The 26,317-nt window shown below is 38.2% G+C and overlaps 2 protein-coding genes across 2 annotated transcripts; one reads left to right on the forward strand and one right to left on the reverse strand.

Moving 5' to 3' along the window:
- The first annotated feature begins 869 nt into the window (after window positions 1-869).
- On the forward strand, window positions 870-13,285 carry FNDC7 (fibronectin type III domain containing 7). Its single transcript, XM_039329637.1, has 9 exons — window positions 870-1,240; window positions 1,992-2,249; window positions 3,155-3,409; window positions 4,303-4,560; window positions 5,273-5,524; window positions 6,633-6,887; window positions 10,045-10,308; window positions 11,034-11,063; window positions 12,272-13,285. The coding sequence occupies exons 1-9, from the start codon at window positions 934-936 to the stop codon at window positions 12,337-12,339; spliced, it is 1,947 nt and encodes a 648-aa protein (XP_039185571.1). The 5' UTR covers window positions 870-933; the 3' UTR covers window positions 12,340-13,285.
- Window positions 13,065-26,278, reverse strand: PRPF38B (pre-mRNA processing factor 38B). The gene is made up of 6 exons (XM_039329636.1): window positions 25,830-26,278; window positions 21,529-21,597; window positions 20,132-20,283; window positions 19,985-20,045; window positions 17,989-18,212; window positions 13,065-14,852 (listed from the first exon to the last, which is right to left on the reverse strand). Exons 1-6 carry the CDS (start codon window positions 26,151-26,153, stop codon window positions 14,012-14,014), a joined length of 1,671 nt encoding a protein of 556 aa, XP_039185570.1. The 5' UTR covers window positions 26,154-26,278; the 3' UTR covers window positions 13,065-14,011.
- Window positions 26,279-26,317: the final 39 nt, after the last annotated feature.

The raw sequence follows: 26,317 nt of genomic DNA on the forward strand, positions 1-26,317 counted from the left end.
CTGTTATTCTGTTAGTTGCAGACAGATAGTATGTGTACTTTTTGTCTTGAATCCAAAGTGTTGCATAGCCTTGCCACACTGCCTCAAACCACTTGTTTAATCTAGAATATGTTCTCCAGCTTGACACTTTCCCATCATCTATTATTGTCTGTTAAGAAATTAGGATCCATAAAAATATTGAACCCTTGTGTCCGTGAATTGCAGGAGGAAATATGAGTTTTATAGATATTTATAACGGATGTATTTTTACGGTAGATTGCTGCACAATTCTGTGTTAGAACATATATGCCAACAGTATATACAAATGTTATCTAAGAAACATCATTACCATTACTGACTGTTGTGATTCCTCACCAGCCAGTGGACCCAGCAGCTGAGTCTGAGGAATCAGATGAGGAGGGGGGGCCTGGAGTGACATCAGAGTCAGAGGAAGGCTCTGAGGAGCTCCAAGACTTACAGTCTGACGAGGAGCCTGGCCCCTCTATTCGCACTCAGGCTGAGACACAGCTGTGCTGGGAGTCTGAGTTGGACAGTGATGAATCACAGCTGGAAGATATCCAGGATGCACGTAAACGCTGGCAAGAAAAGAGAGTAGGACAGAGGAATGCAATGGGGCGGCTCCAAAGGCAAAGGAGAAGGCATTAGGCAGCCATGCCTTGGCTGCATAATAAAAGGGAAGGTGTGAGAGGTGCTGGTTGCTGAAGGCAACCGTTAGTGTTGAGGATCAAATTTCTGTGAACTGTTTTTTTTTTTTTTTGCCTTGGACATTGACTTAGGTCTGTGAATAATAAAAGGGGATTTGTTTTTTCCTGTGGTTCCAGCCTGCTTGTTGGAAGAGGGGTTTCTTCTTGTGAGCTTAACAAGGACTCACGTAGGCTGGGACAGAACACCAACTTAGACTGATATCTTGCCTGATTTCACCTTCATCTGCCCATGTACAGGATCTCACTAATTCTAATCTGTATTTTCTCATTTACAGTGCTCGCTGCCCCTATGCTGATAGCAAATTCTCCAAGTTGTAACAACATTGTGGTTAGCTGGAATGCTGTAAATATGGCTGTGGGATTCTCTGTCTCGATCATAAGATCAGATGGTTTGGGCAACATGTTAAAAGAAAATACCACCAACAACTCCCTGACATTTTCCAGTTTAGATCCAGGAACTCTCTATACCATCAAGGTATACGCATGGGATATTAATGGGATACCTGGAGATGATTTTACCTACAATCAAAGAACAAGTAAGAAGCCAGCATCTTTTTACAAGAAACAATTGAATTTCAATAAAAATAATAATGATTAAAGGAAAAATGTTCTTGCTTGCTGCCCATGGATTTAGCAGAAAGAATACTTGAATAACCATTGTGTTTTCAATGTTAGTGCTTTGAAGTGTTAATACCATTGGCTGTTGTCAATGATAAACAAAGAGTGAAAATATCATCAGTTCTTACAACTGATCTTCAAATTAGGCAATTTAAGCAAAATTATCACCAAACATCAGGGAAGGCTTCAATCAGACGTTTTTGGTTGCCATCTTGGCTACCTTGGTTTTTTCGTTGCAAACACTTTAGCTAGAAATGTAAGTGTTCATATAAGCCAGGGGTCTTCAAACTTGGCAACTTTAAGACTTGTGGACTTCAACTCCCGGAATTCCTCAACCAGCCCTGAGGAATTCTGGGAGTTGAAGTCCACAAGTCTTAAAGTTGCCAAGTTTGAAGACCCCTGATATAAGCTGTCTTCATACCTCACACAAAGGGGGAATTTGCTTAACAATGTTAAGTTAAATAAGCCCCATTTTTGATGGCTTCCCATAGGAAGCCAAGCTGTAAACCAAGATTTGACCATTGTTATAAATTAAACGAAATCAGAAAAAAAACTGTACCATAATTTTAGCGTGATGGTTGAAGCAGATCATAGAGTTTTGATTAAAAGCACTTTTTGGTTTTGTTTCCATTCAAATGACAGTGGGATGCTGTTAAAAATGTATTCTAGGGCCTCATGCGCCAGGAGATGTTCAAGTGGTCTTTGACAGTGGATCTTTGGGAGCACTGGTTTCCTATATGCCGACAGAAGGCGCTTCAAGTTACAATACTGCAGCCTATAGCAACACTTCCAAACGAAACTGTAGTTCAATTTCCACTTCCTGCACAATCTCATCATTGGAGTGTGGGGCTGAGTATTCCTTGGCAGTTGTAGCAAGCAACGAAGCTGGTTCTAGCACACCCACAGAGGCTGTGATTTTCAAAACTGGTAGGTGAAACACGCACAATCCAAAAATTATAGCACACGCGGAGAAATGTGAAGCAGAAAGACACACGGACTGTTTTTTTTTAATTGGAAATAAAATGTCCAAAATTTTGAACAGTCTTCATTATAAGATTGCAAGGCTTGTTTTACGAGCAGCCTCCCTTCCTTTTATTTCAGTTGGACTTTTGGATCTTTTGTGCTTCTGTGTGTGTGTGTGTGTTTGTATGTCAGTTTTGAGTACTGGCAATTGCCTGGACAAATCTTGGTAGCATTTTCAGATGTGGCTTGCTGTCTCCTCCTTTTTGGGTCTGAGAGACAGTAACTGGTCCAAAGTTATCTAACTGGCTTCATGCCTAAGACAGGAATAGAATCTATGGTCTTCTGGTTTCCTGCTTAGTAATTTTAACGTCACCAAACTGTTCGTCTTTTAGAACATATGCAAGAATAATTTCCTCCAAAATCTACAATAGAGTGCAATACGGACATCTGCTTAATGAAAATACTTTAAAACAAAGATTACTTGATAGTATAAAGACGTGCCGATAACATGTACTTATAGATCTGATTGGTGCTTGTCCATGTGGGTCTGAGTGAGGTGTGACTGCTCCTAGAAAGAGCAGGCAATAACCTTAAATACTGTTTCTGATTTACTGTATACGTTATACAATATGGACTGATTTTGCAGTCATCTTCTTTGGCTTTAGACTGGGCTCCCACAGCTATTGACATCTTTATTATAGATGGATTGATAAAAGCGGATATTAAATCACATCCTATCATGTTCAACAGATGAGCGTTCTTCAAACATCACATTGGTTGGAAGTTTTAAAAACTGCTGCAGATGTTATTGTCCTGAGTTTTCTTTCCTATGAGAAAAGTTAAAGAGAGTTTTGTTAAAATCTTTACAGCCCCTTGTGCTCCGGAATGTATAACCATTGAAGAGAAGGAACCAGGCAGTTTGGCTGTATCGTGGTCAGATGTTGACCTGAGTGATTATTATGTGGCTTTTGTGAAAAGTGATGATGGCTTGGAGGTGCACTGCAACACATCATGTACCCAGTGCCTTTTCCAATCAGATTGTGGCTTCACCTATTTCATTAGTGTCTTTGCCTATAACAAGGCTGGGCAGAGCCCTTTAGGTGACATATTTAATTATACTACAGGTAAGGACCAGTTTATTTCTGTATATTGGACAGACTTTGCACAACATTAGCAATCACTTTAATAAATGATAAGGGCAAAATTTACATGACTGTTAGGGCCAGTGACAAGTTTTTATTTGTAACGGTGTTAAGCAGCACAGAAATAATCTTATCTCTGCCTGAGGAATGAATTGTTTAGATGAAAGAAGCAGGCGGGTGTCAGCCTAGTTTTAATTCAGGGATGAACAATCATTCCTTCCCTCTTGTTGAGGTTTTTAGTTATACAAGAATCATCTCTTGATTACAGTACTCATCATATGGCATGGGTTAAAGTAAGAAGTAGGCAGGTCCTGCAATGTCTTCAGAAAATCAGGCTAAAGGACTAAAATGCTTGCTTTCAGTTATGATGAAAGTTATATGAGCCGAGGTGGCACAGCAGTTAGAGTGCAGTACTGCAGGCCACTTTAGCTGACTGTGTTCAGCAGGTGAGCGGTTCAAATCTCACCGGCTCAAGGTTGACTCAGCCTTCCATCCTTCTGGGGTAGGTAGAATGAGGACCCAGATTGTTGGGGGCAATGTAAATATATATATACATTGCTTACTGGTGTACACCGCTTAGAGAGTGCTTGCACTTAAAGCGGTATATAGTCTCATAAATAAATAAATAAATGATTTGATAGCTTTTTATATTAGATGATTCTTGATGACCCAACAGCAGGACCACTGCCACCTGGAATAGTGGTACTGAAATATAGAGAAGTTGTCTGGCAAATATTTCTTCTATTATAATATTACAAAATAAGAACCTATGACTAAATCTTTATTTGGGATGCTTGCGTTGCAAGAATTTGCTTTATTATTTTCTAGTATTATCTTAATCCCAACTCTGCCTTCTTTTCCCCCCTTCTTTTTAGCACCTTGTTGTCCTAGTAATTTTAGCCCGGTGTTTGTGTCTAGTGACACCGTTCAAATTATCTGGTCTCCTGTCCGTGGTGCTGAAATGTATGAAAGCAAAGCTGTCACCCTGACCAGTGAGTTACTATGCCATGATACTGCCACAACATGTACCTTCTCTGCCCTTGAATGCAACACTCTGTACACTATCACAGTCTATTCATTCAGTGAAATCAGAGGCAGCAATATGTCATGTGAACCTAAACAAGTGACAACAGGTATGACTTTACTTTAGCCTTCATTTTAAAGCAAGATATCAATAATAATAATAAGATACAACACTCGAAAAATTAATAACTGCTACCTTATGATGTACATGTTGGAAGTAGCACAATTACAGCAAAGGAATGTTGGCTGATTTTTCTTTGTTTGGTTTTGGCTCCAATAATATAATATCAATATAGTTAAACACTTGGTTATATTATTTTCATTAAGTAAAGTCTTCTTCAAGTCAGGTTGGATTCTTAATGTCTTCATAGACATGTCTACACAGTATTCTCGGTGACACTACAGAAGTGAATTTGGCCATTGCTCCTTTTTAAAAAACATGCAGCCTTGATCTTCTATACAAGTATGACCAAATTCTGCTTTTGACAATACTTAGTCCATGATAGCAGTGATAATTTTAGTAAGCTACTAAAAGTCATTTTTGTTGAATCCAATAAAATACAAAAATTAATTTCAGAGAAGATTGTGCCACACACAATGTAAATCCCTCAAAAAATATTGGAAATTATTATTTTGAAATTTCAAATAAAAACATGAAAGAACATGGTTGCAGCGAGAGGACATTTTGCAGTATGTGTGTTTCAGCTGTTGTATTATTGAACTTCCCATAAAATTGCAAATATTATAATGTGTGTCTCTTTTAATACGGTATGTGCCACAAATAAGAATGCAGTTTATCTTTGTCCTTTCTATAATCTTCAGCTCCGTGTAGTCCAGAAATATTAAACATCTCAAAGGATGCTCTTTCTATAAGTGTGCATTGGCATGCCACTAGCAATGGAGCAATGTATACTGTCACTGTAAAAGGAGAATCAGGAAAGTGGTATTGCACAAGTTCTGGAAATTCATGCTCTATTCATAACCTTCCATGTGGGTCACAGTTTTCTATCAATGCTGTAGCAAGTACAAAAGCAGGATACAGCTTGCCTAGTTACAGTGTTCCATTAGAGACAGGTAAGAAAAGTATTGCAATAATACAACTGAAGTCACCAGTGTGCAGTTTGCACCTACAGGTAGTCCTTCCCTTATGACCACAATGGAACCCAAAATTTATGTTGTTAAGTGAAAAAATTGTTTAGTGAGTTTTGCCCCATTTTATGACTTTTTTTTAAGCGATCACTTAAATTAGTTGTTGAATTAGTATCACAATTGTTAAACCAAATCTGTTTTCCCATTGACTTTGCTTGTCAGAAGGTTGCATAAGGGGATCACATAACCTTGGGACATAAATATGAATCAGTTGTGAAGTATCCAAATGTAAATCAAGTGACCATGGGAAGGCTACAATGGTCTTAAGTGTGAAAAATGGTCTTAAGTCCCTTTTTTCAGTGCCGTTGTAACTTTGAATGGTCACTAAATGAACTGCTGTAAGTCAAGGACTACCTGTATTACAAATGTCAAGTTCCCCCTTGCTTTAAACAGCACCACAATTGGTTTGTAGGCCAAAATTATAAAGGGCCTCCATGCCATAGATATTATGTGGTTGTCCAGCACCAATTTCTAGTTGCGAAGTGAGACGTTAAATGAATTTTGCCCCCTTTTACAACTTTTGTTGCCACAGTTGTTAAGTGAATCACTGCAGTAGTTCAGTTAGGAACATGGTTGTTAAGTGAATCTGGCTTCCCCATTGTTTTTGCTTGTCAGACGATCACAAAAGGGGATCACATGATCCTTGGACACCACAACTATCATAACTATGAGTCAGTTGCCAAGCGTCTGAATTTTGATCACATGATAATGAAGATATTGAAACAGTCGTAAGTGTGAAAAATGGTCATGTCACTTTTTTCAGGACTGGTCACTAAATGAACTGTTGTAAGTCAAAGACTACCTGCACCATTTTTTTCAAATAATATTGAAATATTTATAAAAAGACTTATGTTACATAAGATGTGATGGATCTGTTATCCATGTTACTGACAATTTATCAGCATAAGCAGCATCTATAGCCAAAGTTGCTAAAATACTTTAGCCGCTCCTTAAGAAAATGGCTGTCTATAGTGTATTTAAAAGAAGGCTAGTATTGAATGTTAAATATTTTTTTCTTTTTCTTTTTTTCAAGATCCTTGCTGCCCAGCTGATCTTTCAGTAAGTCAAGTGACACAATCTGTAACAAACATCAGCTGGTCTTCTGGGACTGGTGCAAAGACATACGTAGCCATTTTGGAATCAGACCAAAGACAAGCCTGGTGTCACACTCTCCAGACCTCTTGTCTCCTGGGATGCATTACTTGTGGAACTAACTATACTGTAACTGTAAAAGCAGTTAGTGAAACAGGCTTGGTCTCTGACTGCATATACAAAGGATTTTCGTCTAGTAAGTATGTGAAATCACTGATTAAAACTACTGTTGAAATATGAGAACATGAAATAATGTTTGCATACAATGAGTAATTTATGTTCATGGGCTTGAATTCTGAGAATTGTGAGTGAAAAAGATCTTAGGGAAAGGGCCATCTTCTCCCAGTTTCTGTTTTTCTAGAAAATCATTGATGCTCCAGAAGAAAATAGTCTATGCAGGCTGTCATCAAGGTTACTCCTGTTTTATATGTGAGTGGCTGCAAAGAGGATTGCTCAAACTAAACAGAGGAAGTAGAGATTCCCTCACAAAGTAATCACTTGTGTTTCATTCAAAGTCTTTGGTAATTTTTACTGAGGCCCAAGAATACAGGTAGTCTTTGGGTTACAATGGCAGTTGTGACCAGAATATCCAATGTTAGTCTTGTGATCATATAGCACAATGTCACATGATCATATTGCTTAATGACGGCATTCCTGGTAGTTGTCATTGCCATTGTAACCCCAGGACTGTGTGGGTCATTAAGTGGAAAGAGGCAGGAATCCCAGGCAAGGAGCATGTGGAGGTGTGCAAATGCCATGAGTGTGCATGAGTGCCACAGAGTGGTCTGCAGGCGCTATGTGCAGGTGCTTGGAGATATGGGTGAACTGATGAGGGTCTCAGATGAGTGCTAGGGAGTATTAGGGGCCAGTGAAGGCCACAAATAAGTTGCTAGGTGAGCACTGGGGAACACAGGTCAGCTGGTGGGGGCCATCAGTGGGATGATGAGGTTGTGTGATGACTTTCCCAGATGCTTCCCCAGATACCCCTTCAGCTTGGAGGAGGATTAGCCAGTTCCAGGCATGTCTGGAAGGGAATTGGTCAATGGTTCCAAGCAGCCGTCTTGAGAATGATTTGGCTGAAGCACAGCTGCAGCAGACAGCCCTGAGGCTTCAGGTGGGGAAAGCACAGAGTTGCAGCCAATCAGTGATGAAGAAGAGGAACTGCCTTCTGCACCTGATCCAAGAACATGTAGGGCAGAGAAAAGGCAGGAGCTGCGAAGGTCAACCCTATTACTCTTGAGGAAGCAGCCTCTCCCTTCTCGATGGGCTGCACCACAAGCTGGATATTTAGCACAGCAGACAGATGGAGGCAATATTGGAAATATGTTCATTTCCTAGCTGGGTTTCCTGATTGTTGCGATTCCTGCCTTGCTTTGGATTGACACTGTGTCTTAACTTTGGACCATGCCTTGTGAACCCTGAACTTTTCTTGCCTTGTGAACCCTCTTGTATTTTGGATTTAATTTTGCCTGGTGGGTTGATCTTGTTTGGGAAACTTTCAAATGCCTTGTGGCCATTGCTCTGTGAACTAGCGTAGGTTTACTTTTGGCTGGACTTAAATTGGGACAGTTCTGGATTTTTGGAGAAGGGAATTACTGGGGAATATTAATAGACCCACTAAATCTGTTATGTGTGCATGTGAGTGAAAACAGCACAGACTGTGGAGGTGGCTCTAGGGAGGAAAGGCTAGTTGGCGGAGGCTGCAGGTGAGCACTACAGTGCAGGTGGAAGGGCTCTAAGGGGCAGGCATGCTACAGAACATGGGTGTGCATGGGGATACTATGGAGTATGAGATCCTTAGGATCTTGGACTCTGCAGTGGGGCTTCTTGGGGTAAAATGTAGTGGGAGCGGTTTGTGACCTTTTGTGCCAGCTTCTCCATTGACTTTACTTGGAAGGGAAGGTCACAAATAGTGATTGCGGGGCAGCGGGATGCTGCAGCTATTGTAATTGGGAGCCAGTGATGCTGCGGATGCTGCAATGGCTGCAACTTTGAGGATTTATTGTTAAGTACCGCTATAAATTTGGTCACTGAATTAGTGATTGTAATTAGAGAAGTACCTATAAGGGCAAGAAAGTCTTCATGAGTTTCCTTTCATTGTGGCACACTTTGGCTTCATAATAAATAGATGCAAGTCAGACATAACTAATTCAATGTTTGTTTGCAGTCTATAGATATTGATGCATGATAATGTGAATAAGTAACCTTTTTCAGTTTGCTGTCCTGCCTTTATGTATGGGTCTCCAAGTAAGTTTAGTGCCTGCCTCGATTGGTCCCTGCAGTTTTCTTGGCAAGACAGTGATTCACCTTTGCCTTCTTTGTAATTTGTGAGAGAATGACTAGCCCAGAGGTAGGCAACCTTGGCTCTTTTATGACTCAGGGACTTCAACTCCCAGAATTCCTGAGCCAGCCATGGTGAGGGGAAAGAGGTTTCCAAGCTGACCCATGCTGGCTCAGGAATTCTGGGAACTGAAGTCAACAAGTCATAAAAGAGCCAAGGTTGCCTAGCCCTGGACTACCCCAAGGTCACTCAGGCGGCTTTGTACCTAGAATGAGACTAGAATTTACAGGTTTCCCTATTTCTAGCCTAGTGCTCTAACTGCTATCCCAAACTGGCTTTCTGGAAATTGCAAAAGGTTTGATCAAAGAGACCCCTCTTTGTGCTGTGGTGGAGGAAATGGTTTCAGGCTTGTTTCTTTAGTTTTAGGGTTTGGGGAGACAGGTAGGATTAAGGAGGAAAACAGTCTTTTAAACTCCTCTGAAAATGTTAGCCTCACCCACTCTAGGGCCTGAAAATTAGGCATTTGTGAACTTTATACTGGTTGCATGTTGCTATCACTTGTAACATTTATGATGACTTAATGGTCATAAAACTAATCAATTCCAACATATAATCTGGCTTTCTAAGCAACCGAGTGACCTGTTTTGAAAGCTTTAGCAATTTAAAAAAAGGTAATTTTTTTTTAAAAAAATGCCCATATTTGAAGCACAGTCCAAATTACTATGCATTTTCATTCCCACAGTTCATTGGCTTTGCATATTATGTATTGCATCTGAATCAGCATATTAATTTTTCAGCTTGACTGAAGACCCAGTAGGTAAGCCATTATTTAATGACTATATCATGACAAGGTTCACAAAACAAACACTAAAATTGCAAAACCAAACACACAATTATGCACATCCTACCTCCTTCTTTTTATTGAAATGAGAGCAATCTCAGAACACCTTTTAAGTTTTCACTGAAATCTGCACAGAATGATTTTAAGTGCCCATAAGTGGTAAGAAAATGTAGGCATTCAATGGAGTCTGTAAGTCACTGAAGCTGAAATTTGTTTTATTTTCTCTCCTAGGTGCTTGCTGCCCATCTGGGGTTAAATTATACAGGCTGGGCAGCAACAGCATACGAGTATATTGGCACAGTTTGAAAGAATCAATAAATTACAGCACAGATCTGTATGGCTCAAAGAGAAATTTCACCTGTATATCCACCGGAGCCCTGACATACTGTGACATCACTGAGATACCCTGTGGGGATGTCTATATGGTGGCAGTGTCACCTCTAATTGATCACAATAGAGCAAAGCTTGCATTTTGTCCTAAGAAAATGTATTCAGGTAAAAATCTAAAAGGGACTGCAGCAGTAAAAAAAAATTGTGGGATAGCATATGCAGGGAAACAGAAATACACACAATTATTAATCTGGTTTAAGCTGATCTTGAAGACCTGTCAATAATTGATAAGAAGAAATATCTACATTGGGGCTGTCCAATCTTGGCAACTTTTACGACTTGTGGATTTCAATTCCCAGCATGGCTGGCTGGGAAATTCTGGGAGTTGAAGTCCCCAAGTCTTAAACTTGCCAAGGTTGGAGATCCCTAATTTATTCAATGACTGGCATACACACTATTATCAATTGCCAGATTACCAGCATATATTTGCAACGACTGTTAAGGCGGGACTATCTCCTGGTTTCTAGGTTGATATCTTAACCACTACACCAGGGGTCTTCAAACTTGGCCTTTTTATGACTTGTGGATTTCAACTCCCAGAATTCTTCAGCCAGCATGCCTGGCTGAGGAATTCTGGGAGTTGAAGTCCACAAGTCATAAAAGGGCCAAGTTTGAAGACCCCTGCACTACACCAAACTCTTACCCAACATTATCTTAGATTATAAACTTGTAAATACATTAATATTTGAAAATAAACAGTTAAACATTGATTTCATTGCATAAAAATTCATCCAGCAATTTTAAACTTTTTTTTTAAAATAAGCAATGTAACCTTTTTGAGAAGTGTTTACTCTCAATTAAATACTTGCTTTTGCATGTTTTTCTTTTAGTGACATGTTCTGGAAACTCAGTAGGAATGGGTAAGTGGATATTTAATGCCCATTTTTGTTAAACTAGTATATTTAAGCTAAAATTTACCTAATAGGATGCTTAGACATTTATATCAGAAACTCATCCTATCTGATTCAATTTTTCTGTTTTAACACTGATATTTTTCTACATAGAAATACATGATTAACAATGTCTATCAATCTACATATAGAACTACATGAAATTTGGTCTACAGTAGACTACAAACTTGAAGTTACTAAAATCTTAACACTTGAAACTGCTAAATGCAGCTGAAGGGAATGAACTAAATGTAACAAAAAAGCCCCAGCCACTCGGCCTAAGCCAACCTTAAGACACATTACTTAACCCCGAAGGAAGCAAAAATCATTACCAAAGCCAGAGGCTAGTTTGTATTTGATTGATCTCAAAAAGCTAAAGCCCAATTAATACATAGCAGAGGGCTATTGAAGTAGAAAAAGCATTTCAGAAAGGTGTTTATAGCAAATCATTTCCATATTGTTATATATAAAAACGGAGTGTGTCCATGAAGTTACTGCTTTAAGTTGAAGACAATTTTACTTGGCTATGGATTTGATCTCCGAGCTTGGCGATTTTGCCGCAAACGTTTCATCTCTATTCCGGGGGGGGGAGGTGGGACGGGACAAAGCACACTGAAGATGTCCTCCCCCCGGAATGGAGACAAAATGTTTGCGGCCAAATCGCCAAGCTCGGAGATCAAACCAACAGCCCAACTGCCATCCCGAGCTACTAATATTCAAACACATAATTTTACTTTTAAATTTTCAAATGAATTTTCTGAATGACCTTCCTTCTTTATAACTAATCCTTACCAAGAAGTGGTCAATGTTTTAAATCTGAAACATTCTGAGCTCCTAAGAGATCTATCCAACATTGCTAGAATAACCGCATTCTCTAAACATCACTTGGAATCAATAAAGTTTTAACAGTGCTGGGACAGCAGCTGGAACATTAGAAAAGCAGACTGCGCTTGGACTGTTTCAAAGAATAAACATTACACAGTATATAAATTATCCCTACATATCTTAAATAGGGAAAAACCCACTGCCCTGAAAGAGACTTAAGGTCTTAGCACTTCTATTACAAACTAAAGCACTGAATAAACACTGTTTATAAAGGGTCAAATTGAGGCAGAGTATACAAAAACTCAGTGCCTTAATTATTGGATTTAAATGTATATTTTTAACACCATTTTCAGTGATCTATAGAGGAAGAAGTGCAGATCAGCATCAGGTGCTGCGCGAAAAAACTGAAACGATCCCGTAAGAATATTTTAAACTGTCTTTGAACTGAATGTAATGCTCTTTATGCCTTTTCATTCTATATCCACCTTACCACTGTACTTTTTTTGGTCAGTTGTTTCAATAAATGTGTACCATATAATATATCTGAGTCAGAAAAGATGCTATTATGAAATTCCACCATGTAATTGTTATTGCATATTTATTTCCCTTCCCCAGTGTGAACCATTATGGAGAATTTAACATTATAAAATATCATTTTCCTGTGTTTCTTTGAGGATGACATGCAAGTTATTCTCACTATATAAAGATTAGTGTTAATAACTGAATAAGTATTATAAATGTACTAAAGTGATAAAATTAGTTCTGCATTCTATTATAAAACCACTGAGCCAATTGGCTTGTTAGTAGTTTCGCTCATAGACTAGAAGGTCTACTCTTTACACAATGAACTGCAATTTCTATTGTTTATGCAAGCCCAGGCTGACTTGTTTTTCACAATGAACTGGTGATAACCACAAATAAATTAATCCAGTCTTTATTCCAGATATTTCTTATACAGGCCACTAGAACAAATCTACCAAACAGATATGAACTTTTGTGATATATCTTTCAGTTCGGCATTTTTGACATTATCTCACAGGTAATAAAATGTTTTAAAATTTAGTTCTTGTTGTTAGAGAAAAGTTCTTTAGCTCAAGCAATGATCACAAATCTTTGATTAAAAAACATTATGCATTACGAAAAGAACACTATGAAGATGCTTTATTTTAAATGTCTCATTTATATAAAAAAAAGATCTGACAGTCTGAAACTTAAGTCTGCTATTTGACCTTATTTTGCCATCCTGCCTCCCTCAATACATCTTTGTTTATTTCATGAATAACAGGGCAAGGGCATAAAATGACAAATGAAAAACGTAAGGTAATTTGTATCGAAAGAATCTTTACATGAACACAATAAACACTAGCCATAAAGTATATGTAGATATGGTACATAGGTTTATCAATCTCAAATGTCCCTGTGAGGTAGCACTGACTACTACATAAAACTCAGCAAATCTATATCCCTGCCTTAGATTGCTACCTCCTTTGAAAAGTCTAATCTAATTATAACACATTCTTGAGTTTCACAGTTAAAATGTATTTTAAATGTGTTCCCAAGACAACAGTTCTAGAACTGCAACCTTCATGGATGCTGAATGCACATAAATATTTTAGATATAATACATGTTCAAGACCCATCCTTAAAACTTCTGCCATACTATTATGCAAAGCACAGCCATGCTAATGCAAAGATAGAAACCATAATTCCACATCTATAAAACAAAGTAGAATTAGTGGCAGTTTTATTGCCGTATACAAATTTAACCAACATGGCAACCATGCCAAAGGAATTACAACAGTTTCAGGACATATGTACAGATTGTACATTTCAGAAACAGTTGAACATTTTTTTTAAAAAATGCACAAACAGATTTGCATCATGAAATTAACTAAACAAATGGACTGGAATAGCCAACACTTTTAATGGGATTACAAAGGCACTTCCCTACTCAAAATAGGAAATGACAATCTGCAGCCTAGAGGGAGGTTGAAGAAGAGTGCTCATCAACTACTGCACAATCTCAATTTTAAGAAAAAATAAGCAAGATTTCAAAACATTTATAGGATTCAATGTGATCCATTTCTGAATATTTATACAGTCTCATCTTTGTTTTTAGATTGTTTTTCTTGATTCTCTTGTTCTGTACTTTGGCTCCTCTGATCGCGTTTATCTGAGTGGTCCTTATCGCTGTGGTCATATCTGTGGGAACGTTCTTTGCTTTTGCTACGTTTTCGTGATCTTTCTTTACTAGGACTACGGTCTCGTTTTCGAGACTTTTCACTGCTATCAGTTCTTCCTCTGCTTCGGCTTCTGCTCTGCTTATTTGATTTCTCTTTACTTCCACTTTTATGTTTACTTGACTTGTCTTTACTCCCACTTCTACTATGCTTGCTAGCATTTCTGCTTATACTTCTGCTCCTATGCTTACGATCCCTACTTCGACTCCGGCTATGCCTCCTCTCTTTTTTGGCATCTCTTTTTTCATCTTTATGCTTCCTTTCATCTTTTTCATCTTTGTGCCTCCTTTCATCTCCTTCACTTTTACCTTTTCTGTCTTTTGATTTTTCTCTAGAATGATCTCTCTCTCTAGAGCGATCTCGTTCTCTTTCAACACCTCTCTCTTTGTCATGGTCACGGTCCTTCCTTTTATTCCTTTCATTTTCTTTCTCTCTCTCTCTTCTGTCTCCTTTTCGGTCACGGCTGCGACTTCTGTGCCTTTCGCGGCTTCGCCTACGTTCCAATGCGCGATCAGCACTTCGAGACCGTCGCCTTTCCCTCTCTCTCTCCTTAGCTTCACGCTCTAATCTTTGTCGCTCTCTTTCCCTTTCCAATTCTCTATCAAAACTGGATGAACCACGTCCTTCCCGATGATGACTTCTGCTTCTTGATCTTCTAGGTGACCTCCTAGGACTCAAGGATCTTCTTGGAGACCTATATTAAAATGACAAAATGTTTAAAAACAGAGGCTATCGCAACAAGGGTTTAATTGTAGAACATTTAATATTTTTCATCTGTTGGGTTAATTGTCAACTTTAAGAACCAAATTTTTGCATTATGATTTTTTTATACCTAATGTAATGTATAAAAAAATACCCAGAGGCAGGATGAAATCATTTGATCAGCTTCTGGTGTCTACTTAGCATAATTAATTGTATTTGTATATCACCCAACCCCCAATGAGTCTGTGTGGCTATTTAATTTACATTAAATACTTTATGTATTTAATTGTCATCCCCATCAGAAGACAGAGGTCACTTTACATAACTAAAAGAACCAAGAACCATAAAATCACAAAACTGTTATTTTAGAAATAAAGGTCAATAATTAAACTGAGCTGTAGTAACAGCCAACATATAAATCATAACAGAAAAATGTTGAAAATGATTGCTTTTACTTCTTTCATCAGTGTTAACTCAAAGATGGTTTATCTTGAAGTGCACAAACTGTAAGACCGGGTAGCCACACAAAAGACAACTTTTCTGGTTCCCACCCCTTTAACCATGAGTAGTGGGCATATACCGCCTGCCTTCATGACTTCAACATGTGAAATGAGCAGATTCTATCTGGATCACATGGTCCCAAGGTTAGCCAGCTATGGAAAGCTTTAGAATAGGGATCCCCAATCCCCGGTCTGTGGATCAGTACCAGGTCGCGTCATGCCAGCAACCGGTCCACACAAACAAGGAAAGCTTCATCCACAGGATGAAGACAGCACACAAAACCATGTCCCCTCCGGTCCATGGAAAAACCTCTCTCCACATAACCGATCCCTGGTGCTCAGAAGTTGGGGAGCTCTGCTTTAGAGCATGGGTGGTGTCAAATTCACCGCGTGACATGTCGCGATGTATTGCGACTTTTTTTTTTTTGCATTGCTGGAGCTGGGGTGGGTGTGGTCTCCGAATGATGCAACCAGCCTATGGGCCGACAGTTTGACACCCTTGCTTTAGAGCAGTGTTTCTCAACCTTGATAATTTTAAGGCATGTGGACTTCAACTCCCAGAATTCCACAGCCAGCATTGCTGGCTGTGGAATTCTGGGAGTTGAAGTCCACATGCCTTAAAATTGTCAAGGTTGAGAAATACTGCTTTAGAGGTAACAACTAGCACTTTGAACTGGATTAGGAAATGTATAGGTGACCACTACAGTAATCAAAGGGATTGTGTTACCCTGCTGAACTGGATTTCACCTGTCAGGATACGGGCTCTCACATTCAGTGTTAGCTGAAATTTCTGAATAATAAATAGCTTGAAACGGAGCATGCTGCAATACAATAGTCTAATATGAGTGATAAGGACATGAGTAATTATAGCCAATACATTCAAAGAATGGCTCTACTTGTTCCTTTAGCAGGAGCCAAAGATTCAAGAGAATCCACACTTCACACACATGCTCCTTCATCAGTGAAATTTCATCCAAAGTCCAAATCAGAGCTACTAAGAAATTTTCAGAATCATTACATTCAACTTGAACCTTTTCAACCTATTCAGTGCCCGATAACCATTAAACACTAGGTATGATAAACTCAGCATCTCTAAAGAGAGGTTTAATAAGATCCAAAGGATTGTTATACAGGTCCCATTATAATTATTTACAATAGAGACAACAAATGCAGCGTTTGGTCCAGATTGGCAAGGATCTAGACCAGCGGTTCTCAACCTGTGGGTCGGGACCCCATTTGGGGTTGAACAACCATTTCAAGGGGGTCGCCAAACAACGCAATCCGCCATTTTTTCCCCCTTTTCCTTAGCTGTGCTACTCCCTGTTATTCTATTGGCTTTTGAAAGCCAATAGAATAGACTCTTTTGAATAGTGTCTAATTCTATTGGCTTTCAAAAGCCAATAGGAATTGTCCAGGCTGTCTGTGCCCTGCTGAGCCCGCCAAAAGTCCCATTCTGCAAACGGTGCTGCAAGTTGTCTGCAGTGAAGGCGAGCTGTCTGGAAGTTTCCACCCTTCCCTGCTGAGCAACTACTAAAAATGTAAGTAAAAGAGGGCCAGGGGTGGGAGGTGGGAGGCTGGCGGGCGCAGGGAGGGTTGCTGGTGCGTGTGGGGCCCGGCGGGTGCCTTACCTCCCTTGGGCTGGGCCAGCTGGTGGCCCAGCTGGTGGTCGCCCTGCGCCGTCACTGCCCCTTGCCAGCTATGCCTCGGCCGGCGCAGGGGGCAGCACCACACATGCGTGGCACTCCCGGGCAGGGAAAGTCCTTGACTTACGACCGGTTGGGTAGTCCTCGACTTATAACCGGTTGGGGGTCGCGGCATTAAAAAGGTTGAGAACCATTGCTCTAGACGAACTATTTCTTCTCAGATATTTTGCAACTAAGTTCTAACCCCCTTCTCCCAAACTTTCCCCAAACAAGAGGGCTGGGGATCAAACAGAGTCACACAAATACTATGTAAACTTGCAAGACTCATCAGACTAAGCAAAGGGCACCAAGCTACTAGTGAATACAAGCAATTTAACTTCATATAATAGCTGCATGGAGGGTCAGCAGTTGCCTCAGCTGGGCATGTCACATCAGCAATGGAAGAAAGATGATGATGAAGATCAGCTTGGGGCAGTAGGGGTGCAGTGTTTGTAGAATACAGGGCAGCCAAAAGGGCAGAGATAAGGGGGGAGGCGACTGAAGTGCACACTGCAGTTATAAATGCAGGCAGGCTGCCAGGTATCCAAATGTTGATCACATGACTATGGGGAGCTAGAACAACCGTAACTTCAAGGACCAGCTGTAACTACCAGTCATTCAGCGTACCCTAACTTTCAATGGTCATTGAACGAATGGCATTGAGGACTACCTCTAGATGAGGTATTCAAATTAAATTTCACTTCAACCATGAACACCTAATGGTTAAGTCCATTTATCACAACTTAGCTACCACATAGGTATATGTGCCAATCTTGCAGAGCTGTCAAGAAACTGAAATAACGTGAAGCAGTTAGTTATTTCAAAATTATATATTATTTGTCTAATAGCAATAGGCAAATAATATTACAATAGCAAAACAATGCAATGATTACGCCAAATTACTAGAGAATGATTAAATAATGATTTGATAAAATTAATATATAACCTTGAACGTCTACGCTCTGCATGTCTGTCTACTTCTTCTACGCCCTCTTTGCCATCCTTCTTGATTTTTCTAGGTCTGGCTTTAATTTGTTGATCAATGTTCTTTTGCACCGGTACAGGAATCCTCGGAAATAATGTAGAAAACCATTCAAGCTTAGTAAGAAAAGAGCGCAGCATTTCTCCAATAGTCATCATGCAGCCGCCGCCTGCTTTCACATCAAGGTCCTTCAAAAAAGAAACACAAAACACAAGACACATTCTGGTTGTGAGAAGCTATTTAAAATTTATCTAGAAACAAATGCTACTTCTACTGATTGCCATATTTCAAATACGATGGCTTAGCTGTTTTTGCTGATAATTAAGCTGTTATATGAACTTCATCTCTTCCATCTTTGCATTTCGCTATTTTACTGGCTGGAAGTTTGATTTAATACCCAAGCATGCAGGTACAGACTATTCCTGCAGCCCAGGCAGTAAAGGATCAATTTCTTAGTAAATCAGGTTGAAATATTAGCATATCTGAGTTATATTCTGTTATCACATATAGTTATTCCATAAAGGAAAAGTAATTTGTTCTACATTATCTGGTATTTTGAAGAATATTGCCACAAATCAGAACTGCCATTTATTCATACTTAGGATGACCATTCCTGTCTAAAAATGATCAGAAAAGGCTGAAGTATAAAATGGACTCTATCTAAATAGGAAGCAATAGCAAACCAACTGCCATGAAGCAGTGAGTTTTCTAATTTAGAGTTATGCAACAAATAAATAAAGTAACAAATAATTGGAAACGCATAATCCATGATGACCATTGTCTCGGAAAAGGGTCATTACCGCATGAAGGCCTTCTTGCTATGCCCTCTCACAGCTCAGGACATGTTAGTCAGCTATTGTCAGGCCCAAACCTATAGTGCAAGCACACAAGGAAAGTGAGATTTGTTATCTAAAACAGGAACAGAAAATCTGTATGTAAAACTGCTTGCACTCACACACATTTAAGTGTTCAGAAATACAGTTTTTCCAAACAAAAGCGTTGCAAAGATTTTCTTTTCTTAAGAAGAAAACAACACATTAGCTTAAATGTAGTTCCTGAAAAATATAAATAGCGTATCAATGAATTCATAAGAACATTTATATTTAGGCAAATATAGATAGATAGATGCTTTCACATCTTCAACACTGGCAAACTGGGGAAAAAATGTTAACATATGAAAATGATTCCTCTGGATTCCTGCAGTTTTAGTTAGTTGGGTGAAAAACTGATTTATGAATTAGTTATAGATAAGAAGTGAGAATGTGATACATTAATAAATAAATAAATGTGCCAGTGTTGTGTGTGTGAATGTGTACGAATGAAGAAAAAAAATCCATTTAAATCTCACTTTAAGAGACTGCACCATTTGATTTCAATAACCACTGTTATTGTATAATATTGTATATAGTATATGGGTACTATAACTGAAACATGTTTGTGATAAAACCCAAAGAAAACAGATCTGATCAGTGTTGAAGGGGGGAAAAAAGAATTCAGATAAACTAAGATAAACTAATGTATGGACACTAGAGGAATTTAACTTTTAAGCAAGATATTTATGGATATCCTAATTACTATAGAAATTTATGTTTTTTGAAAATTTAACTTCAGTGGACAATTCTGAAAATGAAAACATTGAAGAACAGAATGCAACAGTCTGTTTATTGTTGGACTACCCAACTGTATTTTTTTTTTTAAAAGTGGCCATTCGTTTTTCCAAAACTAACAACATACTGCTTCCCCCCCAGCAAAAAAACCTTTCTATTGAGTTCTGAGAAATGATTAACTTCCAATAAAGTTAGAAATCTAATCCTATTTTGCACATCATTAAGGATGAAAGCGTTTACTGCTCAGATTTGCAGTTAAAGATTGTTTTTTGCATTTTATAAAATATGGACATAATTTAAAATATCAGAAAGAAAAGAAAAAAGAAAACAAAGTATTACCCTTGTTGACATACCTCCTCATCATCGAGAAAGGATTCAAACCAGTCCCATAAATCTTTTGGAGGTTGTGTGTACCTTGAAATACAAAGTAATTGTGTAAATTTAACATTTTTTTTTCTGTAGATAAAACTTATTTTGTAACTAAATGCATCGCTACTTACCTAATATACATGAATCCAAGGGCCCTAATGTATGGGGAATCTATATGAGTTATTAGTCCCATCACTTGCTTACGGGTAAGCTTCAAAGTAAATAACTTGTACAAGAGGCAAAAGGCTGTAGACACTATACCTCCAGTTCCAACTCCTCGCACCTTTCAAAATAAGAGAAAAGAACCCATAATTCATCCAACACAGGAACAATATAAGTGAGGTGTTTTTTTTTTTTTAGTAAATAAATGATTTTCTGTGCTCAAATTTTTAAAAGGAAGAATGGATTCAGGTATATGTAGTACAGGAAACTACATCTTCTCTCAGTAAAATAGCATTATTGCCAATTATTCAACTGTGACTTGCCTTACATTACTTAAAAATGGTCATCCATTTTGCCAGGGTGAATCTGGGTGGCTAACATTAAATAATAAATAAATAAATAAATAAAATAAAAAGCAAAAACAGCCAACACATGAAACCTGTTTCCTCCTTCGCTTATTTGAAAAACCTGAACAGACAACATGTACATATAACTTGTCTGTTCCATTTAGAATAAGGGATAAATGTTTTATGTATGGTGTTTGCTAAATCGGGAAGTAATATTCTAAAATGAAAAAGTCTCATACAGTACAATATTACTGTTTTTAAAAATTAAATCTTAACTCATTGATCAAATACCTTTTACCTAAAACTTCGTTATAAGTATTCCTTTTTTAAAAAAACTGAGGCCCTAGAATTTAATACAAACTAGCATTTGATTAAATATAAAAATACATATTAGCAGTGCATTTATCATTAGATTATCTTTAAGACTCTTAATCTCCATTACAACAATGAACATAATTTAAGGAAAATCTCACTGTGAAATAAAAATATATTCCATGAGTTATCAGCAAAGTTTTCCATGGACCAATCGACTCCTTGACTTACAATCACTCATTTTGTGACCATTCATAATTACAACGGCAGTGAAAAAGTGATTTATGACCGTTTTACATACCTACAACCGTTGCAGCATCCCTATGGTCACGTGATCAAAATTCGAGCACTTGGCAACTGGCATGTATTAATGGCACTTGCATTATCCTGGGGTCATGTGATCACCATTTATAACCTTCCCAGCCAACGTCCGACATAGCAAGTCAATGGGGGAAGCCAGATTCACTCAACAACTACATGATCCACTTAACTATGACAAAAAGGTCATAAAATGAACTCACTTAACAACAGCCTTGCTTAGCAATGGAAACGTTGGGATTAATTGTGGTCATAAGTCAAAGACTACTTGTACTAATGAACTGGATAAAAGCTTGCAAACTAAAGTTTTTTTATATGTTCATTTTGAAAAGATTAACTTTTTTTTTTTAAAAAGCTCCAAAATGCAGTAATCACGTACTTCTACTTACCCCTCCGCACATCCCTGTTTGACCTGCAGTTTTTCTGCTTCCCTTCTCCCAAGGCTCAACATGGGTAACCTGTAAACAAGTAACAAATTAATTAAATCCACCTTAACTTTATATTTATATATCTGATTTTCTTCTAACACAATGTTGTTATAATTTTCTCTTCTGATTAAGCATATTGTTTCCATGCATTCCAAACTATAAGAAATTTGGATGTGCCCTAATTACTATAATTTCCATGAAAAAGTGATGAAAAAGAACACCACTGAAATCGTAACATTGTTTTATGCAACTCACTACCACATGCTGCAATAGTGATCATCAATTCTTACGGCATCCCTTGTTTTAGCAAATATCAGACACATAAATACACATATCAGACTTTCATAAATAAAGTGAATGTAATTGCAAAACACTGATTAGAGTTGGAAGACTCTTAAAGTGTTATAAAACGGCTTGGGCATTGTTTAAAATAAAAACAAACCAAATAAAGATATCAATAGCAATCACAACTTCAAGCTAGTATTTTTTTTAAAGTGCTTGTTAACAGTAGTGTATAGAAATTAATGATAAGTCCTATTTACTCCTATTCTGCAGACAGTGTATAACAGAATACATAAGAGCCAGCTTGGGTTAGTGGCTAAAAACCAGGCAACCTGGACTTCTAGTCCTGCCTTAGGCATGAAAGCTGGCTGAGTGACACTGAGCCAGTCACTCTCTCTCAGCCCAACCCCGTTTCACAGGATTACTCTTGTGGAGAAAACATGAGGAGGAAGTAGCATTAGGTTCGTTCACTGCCTTGAGTTATTCATAAAAATGAAAGTGGGTTTAAATAAATAAATAAAATACAGAAATTATTATGCCAGTTTCTAAAAGTGCAAAGAAAAAAGGACAATAGGATTTACAGAAGCAGACCGAAGCAAAGAGATATTTGTATAGTTCAAAGAATGAGAAGAAAATGAAAGAAAAAAATAGCATACAGTCCCAACAACCTATTCTTAATTTTTCCATGAGCGCAGAATGTAATAGGTGATAAAATAAGCTTCTCTCCCTCTCCCTCTCTCACACACACAGCTTTTATTATTAAAATATCTAAATTTGGAGCACACTTAAGTATGTAAACAACATGTAACCATTCCTTTTGAATAATTCATTCTAAATCAAGAATGATCTGTTGAAAAGCAGCATCCAATATTTCTGAATTTTTTCTTATTGTCACCTTAAGAATCTTTCAATTAGAATTCTGCCAGGCATCTTCTCAGGGATGTATAACAAAATCTCCCTGTAGTTTCTGCATTTACTTTTATTATACTTCCCATTGTACAGTATGGTAAATTCTTCCACCCAGAGCTTCTAATGGTAAGATGGGTAGCCTATAAATTTAATAAACAAATTCTTCCAATTGTCAAGGACAGAGACAGTATTCAGCACACATTAAGGAAATCATACAAACAAATGATCAGTAAAATGTTTTAACATTTCTCCAACTATGTCATCTAAGTCTATAGCCTTACCATTTTTCAATATTTCAGTCTCCTTTTCATTGTGTTGGACATTAATATTTATTGTATTTGTTTCAATTCTATTTTTAATATACTATTGTCACTGCAATACAAATCTATAAATTTTCCTTTCAGTACTCCACTTTTGCAGCATTCTTGTATGAATTTTTTCTGTGTCCACAGCATCTTTCACTTCATTTTTCTGTCAAGTCTCCTTTTTTTATATTTCTTATTAAAATAACTCTATATACTTCTGTGACACCTTGCAATACAATTATTTTAATTGTATTCAAAGTTGCTTCCACATTCTGTTTTCTTACACCAATTTTTCATTTATCCTCTGGGATGACTTAATTTATTTTCTAATAGTTTGTCATAAAGGACTTGTACTTTTTCTTCCCCCAGTTGTTCTTTCATTTTATGTCCATTTTTCCTCAAAATCCAACTCCTGACACCATCTAAAAATGGCATATCCCACAATCAGAATCTTTCATCACATTTCCTTCCCTCAAACTTTTTATCATAAACAATAAAACAATTCATGTTTTTAGATTTATTGGTATTCTTTAACAAACCATGATTTACATTTTTGCTGGAAATTGGCATTTACTTCTGGTTTTTGGCAAAAACTGCCCATAGCGAACAGTGGGTTCACTGTACTGCAAAAAAAGGTAATGAAATCAGGTCAGTTATGTAGTGACCTGTTTTAATTATCAAGACTCATGTCCATAACTGGCAGGCTCAGTTATGGTCATAGTCAAGGACCATGTGTATATGCATTATTTTACATAAAAATTCCCTTATGACCCTTTAATCCCTTAATTCATTTCTGGTGCTTCCATTTTCACTGCCAATGGAACATAACGTATATTTTTACATATCCCCATACAATCTGAATGATACTAATTCATCCTTTCTTAAATAGCTCGTACCCTTTAATTTCATAATTAAACTACATCTTCAGTTCCATGCATGTATTTATCCATCAACTCCACTCCACAAGACCACCTTAATAAACATTCCCTTTCTCACAAACACTATTTTCTTTCATTTCATTCATTCACACTCTTTAACATCACAAATTGCAATCATCAACATATGATTGTCACCAAATGGGCCTATGTTACTGACCTCTGCCATCCACAAGGACCTTGATCCATCAAGGCTTTCACATAATGCTTGTCAATAAGATAAAGGAGGTGTCTTCTAAGTTACCAACTTTAGTTATCACATCCAGCGCTTTTCTGGATAGAACAGGATAAATAATTCTGATTCTGGCTAATAGTGCCTCAAAACACCCACAAATCCAGACACTGAGTATGTTTAGATCATTCTATAGAAGTTAGGATTTCTGATCTAGAGATTATTTTGCAATCCCATATGATGTTGCTGCAACTTAAAAAGATAAATGGAGCGTACTGACACACATTCAGGATATTCAGTTAAAAGAATTGAAATTTAATAGAAAATGCTAAGAAGCATCCTCCTGTGTAATGCTAATACAGTAATTCTGACTCTTCATGTTCTGAAGTTTCAATTGAAATTGAAAAGACTTATCTAACTCACAGTTCAGAATACTGATCAGAATTTTTCAGATTAAATTACAGAAAAAAACTAGCAAGTCAATATTTGAATGCCCTCTCAAGAGTGAAAAGTTAATTTAGCATTGTATATGAATAAATAACTGAACACCACTGAAAGAATATGAGCAAACCAAGTTTTTCTGTATTACACACAATATAGGATATAGAAGTTTTAATTAGGAGTGTAAGTAAATGTTTGAAATCTACTGAAGCCATTGTTAAAAAAAATAAGGTTAGTTCAAATTCATTCATGACTTTGTGGACAGGTTTTCTTGCAAAAGATAAGTGGCTTGGTATTTCTTCTGGGACTATTGTTTTCTATTTGAATTTCTGGTTTAGTTTTGTTTATGTTTCCTAGTAACTATTTATCTAAATTTTAATGTCTGTGTTTTGTTTTTCAAGGCCAGTAAAGTCAGGCAAGATGCAGTGTCCAGCTAGCCATAACATAGAATGGTAGTACCTACTGGTATGCTAGAATTACTAGTGTAATCTTATCCATATGTAAATAAAACCAAGTCTCACAAAGTTCATTAGTGCTTTTTTTCCCAGAGAAGCAGTTACAAAAATGAAACAATAATGGTTAATCACAATGATATACTGGGACATCTGGTAAAGTAGAATTTTAGAGGAACTCATTCCTCCATTAAACTCATCATACCTCAGGGTAACTACTACTCACAGCCGTTATAAAATTGGATTCTAATATATACTATCCTGAGTTTCTGGAAGGAAAAATAAAAGTAAAATTCACTCTCACTTTTAGACGTGCAGAAGCAGCATGGAATGAAAATGGTATTAACCATTTGTTCCGTTCCATTCATTTTCCCTACCGAGAACATTTCCAAAGAGGTAGTTTTCAATACAGAATTCTAGGATCATTTGTTCCGACCCATCCACTCCCTCCCAAAGAATACAAACACAATTGGGATTTGGAATTAGGTCGAGAGGTTTACAGCTACGTCTTGTAGGTTTAGCTGGTCCTCTGGCACAAACACACCGGTGTAGGGCCTCCTTCGCTGAACAAGAGACAGGGGAGGTAGGTGGGAAGGAGGGGAAGAACACACGTCTTTTTTCAGCCTCTTTCTTTCAGAAGGAAGTGGGAAGGGAGGCCTACCCAACTAGAAGGCCTGGCCTGGCCTGGCCGAGAGGCTTGTTTCGAGGATCTCTAGTATGGTCCTGCTTTCCAGTTGGCCTATTGCCTTCCCCGTCGCCTGCTTACCTTGAAAAAGATCTCGTCGACCACCTCGTGGTAGGTCTTCAGCTCGTAAAGTTGCACCTTGAAGTAAGGGGACGAGAGGATGTTGGTGAGGATCATGGGGTTTAGGTTCATGGTCTTTTCATTCCCCCACAGAGGCAAAGCGTTGCCTTGCTTGCCCGAGGCGGCTGGCTTGGGCCCGGCGCTCTGGAGCGCTAACGGGGGCGACAAAACGGCGCCGGCCTGCTGCTGCTGCAGGATCCCCTGGTGCTGCTGCTGCTGCGGCGACTGGTGCGGCGGCAGCGGATGGCAGTTGCCGGGGCCCACGAGGGGGCAGTTATTGGCCATAGCGAAAAACAAATCGCTGGCGCCAAAGGAGCGGGCGACTAGGCCGCGCGAGTAAGGCGGGCTGAAGCCTTCCAGCTTGAACGCAGACCAACTCCGCCAACCACCGACAAGATGGCGGCTCCCGAGGAAATGGCCCAAAAAAAAAAAATTCCTTCCGGGACTGA

This window comes from Crotalus tigris, unplaced genomic scaffold, assembly GCF_016545835.1.
Source record: "Crotalus tigris isolate CLP2741 ecotype Arizona unplaced genomic scaffold, ASM1654583v1 scf7180000024401.5802323, whole genome shotgun sequence".
In the NCBI taxonomy this organism is placed as follows: domain Eukaryota; kingdom Metazoa; phylum Chordata; class Lepidosauria; order Squamata; family Viperidae; genus Crotalus; species Crotalus tigris.

Coding starts and splice junctions, on each gene's coding strand:
- PRPF38B (XM_039329636.1), bottom strand. CDS start 26,153: ATGGCCAATAACTGCCCCCTCGTGGGCCCCGGCAACTGCCATCCGCTG. Junction 20,284..21,528: donor AAACAGGGATGTGCGGAGGG/GTAAGTAGAAGT, acceptor TTATTTTGAAAG/GTGCGAGGAGTTGGAACTGG. Junction 14,853..17,988: donor GCAGAGCGTAGACGTTCAAG/GTTATATATTAA, acceptor ATTTTAATATAG/GTCTCCAAGAAGATCCTTGA.
- FNDC7 (XM_039329637.1), top strand. CDS start 934: ATGTACAGGATCTCACTAATTCTAATCTGTATTTTCTCATTTACAGTG. Junction 2,250..3,154: donor GGCTGTGATTTTCAAAACTG/GTAGGTGAAACA, acceptor AAATCTTTACAG/CCCCTTGTGCTCCGGAATGT. Junction 3,410..4,302: donor CATATTTAATTATACTACAG/GTAAGGACCAGT, acceptor CCTTCTTTTTAG/CACCTTGTTGTCCTAGTAAT.